The sequence below is a fragment of the Dasypus novemcinctus genome, chromosome 21, assembly GCF_030445035.2.
Source record: "Dasypus novemcinctus isolate mDasNov1 chromosome 21, mDasNov1.1.hap2, whole genome shotgun sequence".
NCBI lineage: Eukaryota > Metazoa > Chordata > Mammalia > Cingulata > Dasypodidae > Dasypus > Dasypus novemcinctus.
This window is the reverse complement of record NC_080693.1, coordinates 66,863,543-66,876,599: the sequence shown is the minus strand read 5'-3', so window position 1 is coordinate 66,876,599 and position 13,057 is coordinate 66,863,543. Positions and strand designations below refer to the sequence as shown.

At 34.4% G+C, this 13,057-nt stretch overlaps 1 protein-coding gene across 1 annotated transcript in view; it reads right to left on the bottom strand.

Annotated features, from left to right (window-relative positions):
* LOC111760565 (uncharacterized) overlaps nucleotides 1-13,057 on the bottom strand; it is a 187,817-nt gene that overhangs the window by 37,136 nt on the left and 137,624 nt on the right. Inside the window, exons 28-30 of the mRNA XM_071210908.1 lie at nucleotides 12,700-12,804; nucleotides 12,111-12,164; nucleotides 10,087-10,191 (exon numbers count right to left, since the gene is read on the bottom strand). Of these exons, the coding sequence (XP_071067009.1) occupies nucleotides 10,087-10,191; nucleotides 12,111-12,164; nucleotides 12,700-12,804 (264 nt within the window). The remainder of the gene's footprint in view (nucleotides 1-10,086; nucleotides 10,192-12,110; nucleotides 12,165-12,699; nucleotides 12,805-13,057) is intronic.

Genomic DNA, 13,057 nt, shown 5'->3' with positions numbered 1-13,057 from the left:
TTATTATGGAAGATTAATCCCATGATGCTTAATATCCATCTAATAGATGTCTTATGAAGAGAGTGGAGAGAAAATCAAGGGTAGGAAATAAATGATTGGAAAAGAATTCCTTGAGCCAAAAACATAGGTTGAACATTTCTACTGAAGAAAGATCAAAACAATAAATTACAATAAAAATACATCCGAACACATCGTATAAATTCGGAACTCCAAAGACAAAATAAAACTCCATACTCTTCCAGAGGGCAAAATATAGGTTATCTAAAAAGGAACAAAGTTATGTACAAATGCACAAGAATCAGATTGATATGACTTTTCAATAAGGCAATGTTTTTAATGTTTTAGGAAAAATGGCTATGACCCTAGAATTTTCTGAACAGTTAGAGCAGCATTCAATTGTGAGAGTTAAATAATCATCCTTTCAGACATGTAATACTTCAGAAAACATGTTACCCATACATCTTTCCTGAAAGAAATTCTCAGCACAAAACCAAAAGTTAATCCACAGAGAAAAGAATTTTAAGACATGTACACTGAAAACTATAAAATGAAAGAAATTAAGGAAGCTCTAAATAAATGAAAAAAAATCCCATTTACATGGATTAGAAGACTTAATACTATTATTAGGTTGTAAATACTTCCCAAATTGATTTAAAGATGAAGCATACTCCTCATGAAAATTCCAGCTAGCCCCCCTGCCCCCCCCCACCGCCTTTTTTTTTTCAGTAACTTGCAAGCTAGTCCTAAAATTCGTAGAGAAATTCAAGGGACCCAGAAGCACCAAAACACTTGTGGAAAGGAATAAGCAAGTTGGAACCAAATTGGAGGACTCACATTCCTGATTTTAAAACTTACTATATAACTATATTAATCAAGACTGTGTGATAGTAACAGAAAGATAGGCATATAGATCAATGGAATAGAATCAAGAGTTTAGATTTTCAACAAGGGTGCCAAGACAATTCAATGCAGGGGAAAAAGCTTTTCAACAAATGGTGCTGGAACAAATGGATATCCACATACAAAAGACAAGTTGAATTCCTACCTTATACCATATACAAAAAATGAACATGAATGGAACTAAGAGCTAAACATAAGACATAAAATCATAGAACTTTTATAAGAAAGCATAGAGGTAATCATGACAATGGATTCTAAGAAATGACATTAAAAGTACAAGACAAAAGAAAAAATAAATTGGACTTTTGTACTTCAAAGGACACCATCAAGAAAGTTAAAAGACAACCTACATAATGAGTGAAAATATTTGCAAATCGTATATGTGATATGGGTTTAGTATCCAGGACATATAAAGAACTCATAACTCAACAATACAAAGACAAATAACCCCATTAAAAATGCTCAAAGGATTTGAACAGACATTTCTCTAAAGAAAACATAAAAATAGCCAATAAGCATGTGAAAAGATACTCAACATCCTTAGTCATTAGAGAAATGCAAATCAAAACCACAAAGTGATACCACTTTATGCCCATTAGGATGGTAATAAAAATACACACAGAAACAAGTATTGGTGAGGATGTGAAGTAATTGGGGCCCTTGCACATTGCTGGTGGGAACGTAAAATGGTTCTGGCATTTTGGAAAGCAATCTGACAGTTTCTCAAATGATTGAATGTAGTTACCATATGACCTAGTAATTCTACTCTAAGGAATACACCCAAGAAAAATGAAAAACAATAGAAAACATATGTCTATACAAAAACTTGTACACAACTATACATAACAGCATTGCTTATAATAGCCAACAAATGGAAACAAACCAAATGTCCATCAACTGATGAATGGATAAATAAAACATGTAATATAGCCATACAATGGAATATTATTTAGACATAAAAAGGAATGAAGTATTGATACATGCTACAACATGGATTTTCCTTGAAAACCTTATGTTATGTGAAAAAGACCAGACACAAAGGCCACATATCATATGACTACATTTATATGAAATGTCAGAATAGGTAAATTTGTAGACAGAAAGTAGATTAGAGGTTGCCAGAGGTTGGGCAGGGAAGTGGAAATGGGGAGTTATGACTAATGGGTATGAGGTATTTTTGGGGTGAGGCAAATGTTCTGGAATTAGTGGTGGGACTGTATAATCTTGTGAATATACTAAAGTCACTGACTTTCACACTTTTAAATATGAATTTTATGATATGTGAATTATATCTCAATTAAAAATTTAAGGGCCACAATAGTAAGAATAAATGTAGATTGTACTTAAATAATAAATTAATTTGCTTAAAATATGGAAGTATTAAAGCTAATACTTTCTTAAGCTATATGAAACTGAGCACAGCTTTTTTTTTCTAAAAAGTATTAGAATGCATATTAATGCTATCTTTTTAAACAAATCAATTTTATTGATACATATTTATAAAGCATTCAGCTTATCCAAAGTACAATCAATGGTATTTGGTGTAATCATATAGTTGTGTGATCAATGCTATCTTATTACTGGGAAGTCTGGCATGATGACTACAATCTATAAAGCAGAGTATAAAAAAGAATGGAAAGAAGAACTTTTCTCTGTTTGGCAAAATGGATAATTGCTTTACTGATCAAATAAAATTAAATTTAAGTCTAATATTGTTTATGAATTCCATGTGCCCAGACTGTGGTTTTGAAATATCTTCCTCACAAAACAAAACAAAACAAAACAAAAAAACAGGTATTTTTGGGAAAATAGCTAATTAGAGTTTGGTATCAACTCATCCTAGAACAACCTGTCACACCATATAGCAAGAAAACAACAAGGAAGCTATCAAGGATTGCTAGTAGTATGTCAAAAAGATTCTGAAGCCAACTTGAAGAAGATAGCACTGGTGAACGATTTACAATTTGAATTTCAATAAAGGTAAAAGTTGCAATAGATTGAAAACTATAATCTATTTAAAGTCATTACTTTACAATGATAGCTTTACTAACAAAATTGGTCACATTTGGAGTGTGAAATGGAAATGATAAATGATTTTACTAGTCATCTTGATTTGCTTGAGATTCCATTTTATTCAGGGAGTTATAAAGAAGAAACGGAGGTTACCTGAAGCAAGTTGACATACCAATAATCCTTTGTGGTGGTGATAAAACCCCTTGCCCTAGCCTAAGAGAAAGAACTGTAACATAGAGCTTGAGCTAACACCAGCAAGGCCTGATGTACCAGATAGCCACAACCTTAGATCAACATCCTGCTTGCTGATTAATGAACTGGGCCTCAAGTACACCCTGTTCATACAACCCCATAGCCTTGTACAGCATGGAATGGATGTACCCAGAATAAATCATGTCCCCTTATCCCTCCCCATACCCCCCCAATGAATATGCCACAATGATGAAAGAGGTTTGATATGGGGGGAGTGGGTGGGGTGAGGTGTAGGGTATGTGGGAGCCTCTTATATTTTTTACCATAACATATTTTGTGATCTATGTACCTCAAAAAACAGACATTTTAATAATAATAATAATTAATAATAATAATAAAAGATCTAAAAGGAAATCAGGAAAATGAGAATGCCAATAAAGAGATGGCAGTTATAAATGGTGCCAAATGAAAATTCTGGAGCTGAAAAGTACAATAATTGAAACAAAATCACTAGAGAGTTTCAACAACAGATTGATCAGGCAGAAGAAAAAAATCAGTAAACTTGAAAATAGCACAATTAAAATTATCCAGTCTGAGAAGCAGAAAGAAAAAAGAATGAAGAAAAGTGAAAGAAGCCTAAGGGACTTGTGGAATACCATCAAGCATACAAATACACATATTATGGAAGTCCAAGGAATTGACAGAGAGAAAGGCAGGAAGCACATTTGAAGAAATAATGGCTGAAATCCTCCAAATCTGATGAAAAGCATGAATCTATATGTCAAAGAGGCTCAATGAACTCCCAAATGGATAAATTCAAAGAGATCCATATCAAGACAAATTATATACTGTTGAATCCCACGAGTGAAAAGAGAATAAGGAAATAAGCAAGTAAAAAGTAACTTGTCAAGTACCAGGTATTCTCAATAAGATTAACAGCAAATTTCCCATCAGAAACTATGGAGGCCAGAAGGCAGTGGGGTACATATTTAAAGTGCCACAAGAAAAAAGTACCAATGATGAATTTATTCCTGACAAAACTGTCCTTCAAAAATAAGGGATAAATTAAGATATTCTGAGATAAACAAGAGCTGAAGGAGTTTGCTACTACCAGACCTGCCCTACAAGAAATGTTAAAGGGAGTTCTTCAGGCTGAAAGGAAAGGACACTAGACAGCATTTCAAAGTCATAAAAAGATATAAAGATCCATAATATAAGTACCTATAAGGGTAAAAAACAAATTTAAGCACTATTATAATTTTGGTTTGTAACTTCACTTTTAATTTCCAACATGATTTTAAATACAAAATAATGATAATAATTATAAAACTATATTATTTGGCACACAATGTGTAAAGGCATAATTTGTGACAAGAACAACATAAAAAGGTGGAATGGAGGGGTATAGGAGCATTTAACATATACAACTAAAGTTAAGCTGGTGTCAATGAAACTAGATTTTTATAGATTTAGGATGTTAATTGTAGTTCCCATGGTAATCATTAAAAAAACAAAAAAATTCACAAAAGTAAATGAGAAGGGATTGAAAATGGTTTGCAACAAAATAGCAACTACATACAAAGGAGACAATAATGGAGGAAATGAGAGGCATAAAAAGTTATAAGACATATAAAAATATAAAGTAAAATGGTAGATGTAAGTCCTACCTTATTGGTAACTATTTTCATGTAAATGTATTAAACTCCCCAATCAAAAGGCTGAGATTGAGAGAATTCATAAAAAGCATGACCCAAAAAATATGTTGTCTACAAGACTCTAATCTTAAATCCAAATACATAAATGGATTGAATGTGAATGGATGGAAAAAAATAAAAAATATCCTAGGTAAATAGTAACCAATAGAGAGCTGGGGTGTCTGTAGTAATTTCTGGCAAGCAGACTTGATGTCAAAACTGTTACAAGAAGCAAAAGACACTTTATATTGATAGTCAATTCTTCAAAAGTATAATTAATATAAACACATATGCAGTTAATAACAGAGCCCCCAAATTTCTGAAGTAAATTTTGACAAATTGAAGGGAGAAATGGACAGTTCTTCAATAACAGTTGGAGACTTCAATACATCATTTTAAATAATGGGTAGATCATCCAGACAAAAGATCAGAAAGGAAGTAGAGGTCTTGAATAACACTGTAAACCAAGTAATATAATTGACATATGTAGACTACTACACTCAATAAGAGAATATATATTCTTCCCAAGTACATATGTACTATTCTACATGATAGATTATACATTAAGTCACAAAAGTCTTAACAAATTAAAAAAATATTTATATCACACAACTGGGTCTTCCCTGATCAGTATGGAATTAAAATAGAAATCAATTACACATGGAAACTGGAAAATTAACAAACAAGTGGAAATTAAACAACACATTCTTAAACCAGTGGGTGAAAGAAGAAACCACAAGGAAGATTAGAAAACACTAAGTGAAAAATTAAAATGAAAACACAACATATCTGATCCTGTGGGAATCAGTGAAAGCAGAGTTCAGAGGGAAATTTATAGCCATGCCTAAATTATAAAAGAAGAAAGTCCTCAAGTAAAAAAATCTATCTTTATACCCACAGGAACTAGAAAAAGAAGAGCAAAATGCATCAAAGTTAGCAAAAAGAAAGAAAATAATAAAGATTAGATCAGAGATAAATGAAATAGAGAATAGAAAAACAATGTAAAGAACAGGGGCAATAATCAGTGAAGAAGGAATGGTCCATTGATTGGCCCTTGATATTGGCAACTGTGCTTATGAGCCTTTTGCTCTTGAAATTGCAGCTTAGCCTAGTGTTGTAGGGTGCCTTAGAGTTACCTCCTGAGAGCCTGCATGTCACTCAAATGTGGCCACTCTCTAACCAAACTTCACACATAAATGCATTACCTTCCCCCCATTGCAGGACATGGCTCCCAGGGATGAGCCTCCCTGGCATCAAAGGATTACTACCAAACACTGACTAGTGATGAATCTAAAAAAATATCTTGATCAAAAGGGGGAAATATTAAATATGAATGAGTTTTATGGCTAAGAGACTTCAAAGTGAATTGGGAGATTATTCCAGAAGTTATGCATATGTATGTCTCAGCAGGACCTCATAGACAGCCAAAGTGAATATGATCATAAATAATGGGGCTCCCAAGGGCTACAGAGAGACCTGGGTCCTATGGTCATGGCAGATAGCTCCAGAGTTTGGTGCTTTGCCAGTGGGTCCTACTTTGGAGTTTGTGCTCCCGAGTGTGACATAATTGGACTCAGATGTGACTTCTCTACACATGCCTCTTCTGTTCCTTTTATTGAACCTATAGTTGGTGCTGGAGTTGTAGGTGTATGTCCGAGAGACTTGAATCTCTGGGCTGTCCATGTGCCAGCTGGGCCCTGAGCCTCAGCGGAGTTGCAACTACCTTCTCTCCAGATCATTGGACTCACCTAGGTCAACTAACAAGGAGGTGAGGATGGACAACTACCACACCAAGGAACCAAGAGAATCTATAACTGCAAGCAAGAGAGTTCCATCCATCAGCCATATGGGACTGAAGCCCTCTCTCAATTAGAGGGAGAGTGGGCATCACCATGCCAGAATCCTCAGGATTGGGAAATAAAATATGGACTAGAGTGGACTTACTGGTATTCTACTATAGACTTATTGTGATTCTAGCAATGAAAGAAATTATATCTTTGATGTTGAGACAGTGGCCACTGGAGTTGCTGAAGACAGGGAGAGGGGAAAAGAGGTTAAATATGGGGGCATTTTTGGGACTTGGAACTGTCCTGAATGACATTGCAAAGACAGATACAGGGCATTATATATCCTACCATAACCTACAGAATGGAGTGGGAGAGAGTGTAAATTACAATGTAAACTCTAATCCATGCTGTGCAGCAGTACTCCAAAATGTGTTCACCAATTGCAATGAATGTACCACAGTTTTGAAAGACGTTGTTAATGTGGGAAAAGTGGGAGGTGTGGGGAGTGGGGCATATGGGAATCCCCTATATTTTTTATGTAACATTTTATGGAATCTAAGTATCTTTTCAAAATAAATAAAAATTATATTTAAAAAAGAAAAACAATGGAAAGGGTCAATGAAACTAAACATTGGTTCTTTGAAAAGATAAAAAAAATCGACAAATCTTTAAGTAGACACACAAAGAAAATAACAGATAAGATGCAAATAACTAAAATCAGAAATGAAAATGGGACTGAAGTCTCCTGAATATGGACCATCTCTAGCGCCAATCATAGTTTCAGTAAAAGTGCCAGTTGGGCCCTGAGCCTCAGCAGAGTGGTGACTCCTACTGTCTGGTTCATTGGTTTTACCCAGGTCAGCTAACAGGGAGGTGAAGATGATCAACCACCACATCAGGGAATCAAGAGTGCCTACAACTGTAAACAGAGGAACTGCATCCATCGTCCATGTGGAATCTAAGCCCCCTCTTGATCTAGAGGTGGAGGGGACATCACCACCCCAGGGCCCACAGAATGGAGGAATAAAATATGGACTAGAGTGGACTTACTGATATTCTACTACAAAACTATTATGACGAGTAATAGAAGAAATTTTAGCATCAAGGTGGAGAAAGTGGCTACAGTAGTTGCTGAGGGCAGGGAAAGGGTAGAAGAGATGTGATGTGGGGGCATTTTTGGGATTTTGAGTTGCCTTAATGATATTGCAGGGTCAGATGCTGGACTTTATATATCCTGCCATAACCCACTGAATGTACTGGGACAGAGTGCGAACTACAGTGTAAACTATTATCTGTGTAGTGCAGCAGTGCCCCAAAATGTGTTCACTGAGTGCGATGAGGGTGCTGCAATGATGAGGGAGGTTGTTGGTGCGGGAGGAGTGAGGGGTATACAGGAACTTCATATTTTTTAGTGTAACATTTTTTTGTGATATATATATCTTAAAAAAAATACAATTTACAAAATGATGTGGATGGGGAGTTGGGAGTGGGTTACATGGGAACCTCTTATGTTTTTTGTTTTTTTATGTTTTTTAATGTAACATTCCTTGTGATCTATTAATTTTTAAAAATAAAAAAAAAGAAATGAAAATGGGGACATGATTACTAAACTTACAGAAATAAAAAGGATTTTGAAAGAATACTATGAACAATGAATTGTACACCAGCAAATTAGATAACCTATAAGAAATGGACAAATTTCTAGAAAGACACAAATTACTGAAACTGACTAAAGAGAAAATAGAAAATCTTGGTGGACCTAAAGCAAGTAAAAAGATTCGATCAGTAGGCATAAACCCTCCAACATAGAAAAGTCCTGGATCATATGGCTTTATTGGTGAATTCTAACAAACAAAGAAGAATTAACACCAGTACTTCACAAACCATTCCAAAAAATACAAGATGAGAGAACACTTCCTAACTTATTCTGTGAGGCCAGAGTTAACCTCTTACCAAAGTTACATAAAGACATCATAAGACAAAAGAAACAAACTACAGAGGTGATGTCTTGAAAGGAGATGGGGAAGGAATGAGTTTTAGTAGAAAATCAAGAGTTCAGAAATTAAACAAGTTAAGTCAGAGATTGTGTGAGCTGTCCAAGTAGGGGTTGTAAGTAGGTAATGGAAAAACCAAATAAAGATCCAAAAAGAGTTTGACATTAGGGATTTATATATATTAGTAGGTCATTATCATACAAATAGAATGTAGCGCTACAGAAGTAGATACTATCACTTATGGACTCTCATTACCAGCCTTAAAGAAGTTCAAATTTTGAGAAGAGCCAGGAAAGTAGAAAAAGAAGAAAAGACAGTGAGAGAGTAAAAAACCCTAAGTAGATATCAGATTTACACATATGTGAAACATTCTGTCCATTATGTGTAGAATGGATTTAAAAGTAAAATAATTATAGGCAGAGAGACTGCGCTTGCAGTCTAAGCCAGAGATTAAAAGAACTAGAAATGTGCGCAGACACACAGAGATATAGAAGTAGAATTGAATTAAAAACATTTAGGTGTGTTCACCAAGTGCGAAGAGTGTGCCACAATGACGGGGGAGGTTGTTGGTGTGGGAGGAGTGGGGTGGGAAGGTGGGGGGTATACAGGAACCTCTTATGTTTTTTAATGTAACATTTTTAAAGATGTATATGTCTTCAAAAAATACAATTTACTAAAATGATGGGGGTGGGGGTGGGAAGTGGGTTATATGGGAACTTCTTATGTTTTTTAATGTAATGTTCTTTGTGATCTATTAACTTTAATTGAAAAAAAAAAGATACAGGAGCCAATCAGAAGGGACTTCCCTGGTCAAAGTTGAAACATTGTAAAACACTGAATACATTTTAAAAAGCATGAAAACAAACAAACAAACAAAAACATTTAGTGGTCTAAAGAGGCGGGATAAATTAATTAGGTGTGGGATTTTGGAGTGGGGTGACAAGGGAGACAAAAGTAAGACTCAATTTAAGAAGATGTAGAATATGTAATCCTAAGGAAGTTAAACTTGGACAGCTGTTTGAGGTGATTGAATACAGATGTCTTACAAGATTTAAGATATAATTATCTTCCAGAGAAGACTGGAAGATTAAATATGTATATCTTCAGCAAATAGTCAATGGTTAAAAAGCGAGCTTTATAAAAGCACTAAGGGAGAGCATATGAAACAAAAACAGCAAATGCCTTTAGATAAGAATAGTTCAAGAAAGAAGTTTTAGTGAATAAATGGTCACTTTTAAACTTAATCAATAGAATTTTTATTCTACCTGCTGATATTCCCTCGGTGGACAAGTGTGTTGACCTCTCTGTAAAACTAGGCATCAACAGGGAAATAGACTGATAATTTAGGATTTAAAAAAATTCAACAGGATATCCTTTTTACTTTAGGTTCTACTGTAAACCAGCCAATACTTCCTTTAGCTTCATGTAATCCATATTTTGAAATTTTCATATATCAGTTCACAAGTAAGAAATCTGCAGAACAGCACAGAAATAAATACTGCTCACCATTAACTGGTAGGTTATCTGCTACACTTTTAAGCTCCTTTTCTGTGAGCTTGATCCCCATGTTTTCTAGGGCAGTATTCATTTTACTTCTTTTAACTTTCCCTCCTTAAGAAAGAGATACAAAAAGTGATAACTGATTAAATATTAAATATATATTACAATTAAATTAATGCTCCATATTATATTAAAATGTTTTAAAACAATGAAAAAGTTGAAGTGAAAATATAATCCTTTTCTCTGAAATACTTTCATTCCTTTTAAACATGAATTCCAAACTTCAGTTTAACATTGTATTAGAGAACTTAAAACTTTTGTATAAACAATTTATTAAGGTGTTTTACAACTGAGATTAAAGCCAACAAATTGAATGCCTAGTAGAGAGAGAGTTTTGGAAAATCCTCAGTTGCCAGAAAACTAGAACTGGTTCCCATTGGAGCTTTGAAATTTTCTTACATCTGGTTTATCCAGGCAATGAAAATAGTTTATGAGTATAGGATACTTTTATGAATATTTTAAACTAGAAGCTTTTTGTACTAGTTAAGAATATATACTTATCGTTTACTTTCTAGCTAGTACAAAAAGCCTCATTAGAGGCTTTAGAGTTAAAGCCTCTCAAGTTTAGAGGCTTAAACTAAAAAATGTTAAGAAGTTGAAGCATGGTTGAGTTTGGAAGTATATATATAGAAACTCATTCTAAAAACTATAAAACAGGAGACCTACGGATTTGGAATATATATGATATTCCTGTGGGACAGATTTGGAAATAGAACTACAGAGAGACTGGCAAATCAAGCTTCTAGCAATCAGTGCCCCATTTTTAAGGTAACACTCAATTAAGCTGATAAAAACACATAGCAATTTGTTATAAAATGGGCAGCAACATGGACAACTCCCAAATAAACTTTTAAAGGGCCCAGGAATTCCAGAGGGCATTCTATCTTAGGCAGAAGACTCCGTTTAGTAAGTACCAAGTGGCAGAGTTTCTACCTCTTTTCCTAGTTCTCCCCTTTCCCTTCTCTTTTTCTGTACTAAGGACTGAGGAAAGATGGGAAAAACCCACAGCCACAAGCTTGTGAACTTGGTTATGTTTTTTCTAAAGAAAACTGATGTTCTATTTAGAGGACATATGAAACTGTATTAATGTATTTAATTCTATTAGAAATCAATGCCAAATCCTGATAATAAGCAAAATTTATATTTTATTCTTTGCTTTTAGTCAATTCTCTGAAATACTAGATAAAAAATACTGTCTAAAAAGTTTTTCCTAATTTGAGGAAAATGAAAGGCATAGTAAGATATACATACATACACAGAATCAAAGAGGGATTGTACATAAAATGTGTATACATATAAATATATATATAATGTATGCATTTGTGGTATCTATCTGACTTCCAAATTATACTTTGAGTGTTAATTTTTGATAAATATAAGTGAGTATGGGACATCCTACAAACATGAAAGAAATCAGGACATTATATAGTAAAATACATGAAAGATGCTAAATTTAAACTATAATTCATAGTAAGGGTGACTTGGTTAAAATTCTAATGATATAAATTTAAATCTTGGGAAGCGGATGTGGCTCAACTTTTAGAGCATCCACCTATCATATAGGAAGTCCAGGGTTCAAACCCAGGGACTCCTGGCCCATGTGGTAAGCTAGCTCACGCTCAGTGCTGCTGTGCACAAGGAGTGCCATGCCATGCAGGGGTGCCCCCCATGTAGGGGTACCCCATGTGCAAGGAGTGCATCCCACAAGGAAAACCACCCTGTGCGAAAAAAGCACAGCCCGCCCAAGAGTAGTGCCACACACATGGAGAGCTGATGCAGCAAGATGACGCAACAAAGAGAGACACAGATTTCTGGTGCCACCTGACAAGAATGCAAGCAGACATAGAACACACAGTGAATGGACACAGAGAGTGGACAACAGGGTGCAGGTGGGGAAAAAGGGGAGAGAAATAAAATAAAAAACTAAAAAAAAACTTTAAATCTTAAATCTCAAATTGCTTTTTCCTCACCTTTGAGGGACTTCACACCATCAAACAATCTATTTTTATAGATCTTCCCAGCAGCTACAATGCAAAGAACAATTTAATCAGACAAAATATGAAAGAGATGTTCATAAAGATAGTACATATATTTCATAACTTCAGAAATAATTATTATTTATTGAATATCTGTATTCTTATCTCTAGTAAAAAAATGGAGCACAGGAAGAAAAATGATTTTGGTGTAATAAATTATGCAATTTTTAACACCTGAGGCAATTGTTATTGGTCACCATTATACTGATGATCCTTTCTTGACATTTTCTGTTCAGTCATTCAAAAAAACTTTCACCCCTCACTTTCTCTCATTTTATTTCTTATGAGAGTTGTGTCATTGGCTAGAGGGGATGACATCAAAACATTTGCTAGCCCTGATGACCTGACATAGAGTTCAAAAGTATGACGGTGCATTTATATAACTTAAAACTTACATTTTCTAATTATTTGTATTTTTTATGGTATTTTTTAAAACGCTAAACAGAGAGAGTTAAAAAAGTGCCCCCACAGTAGCATAAAACTAATCTCTCTAGCAGGGAACATCAGCATCTCTATGGCTCACCATCAGCTGGCAGTGTTTTCAGCAGCGTCATTTGTTCTTTATCTGTTAGATCAATCCCCGTATTGTTCAGAATATCCTGTAAATAACGCACATCAACCTTTGGTCCTTTGAAAAAATGAGAAACCTGTCATTCAAGAAGTATGTTGAATAAGTAATCATTTCATGTAATAAACAGTGATGTCTAAAAAAGTTTCTTACTAATTTGAGGAAAATCAAAGGCATAGTAAGATACACATACACATAAACACACAGAATCAAAGAGGGATCATATATCAAATATATATATTATAAAATCCTGAGAAGTATGATTCTCTAATCTGAGGCTAAATCTAAGTAGAGCCAAATAAATTTTACTCCA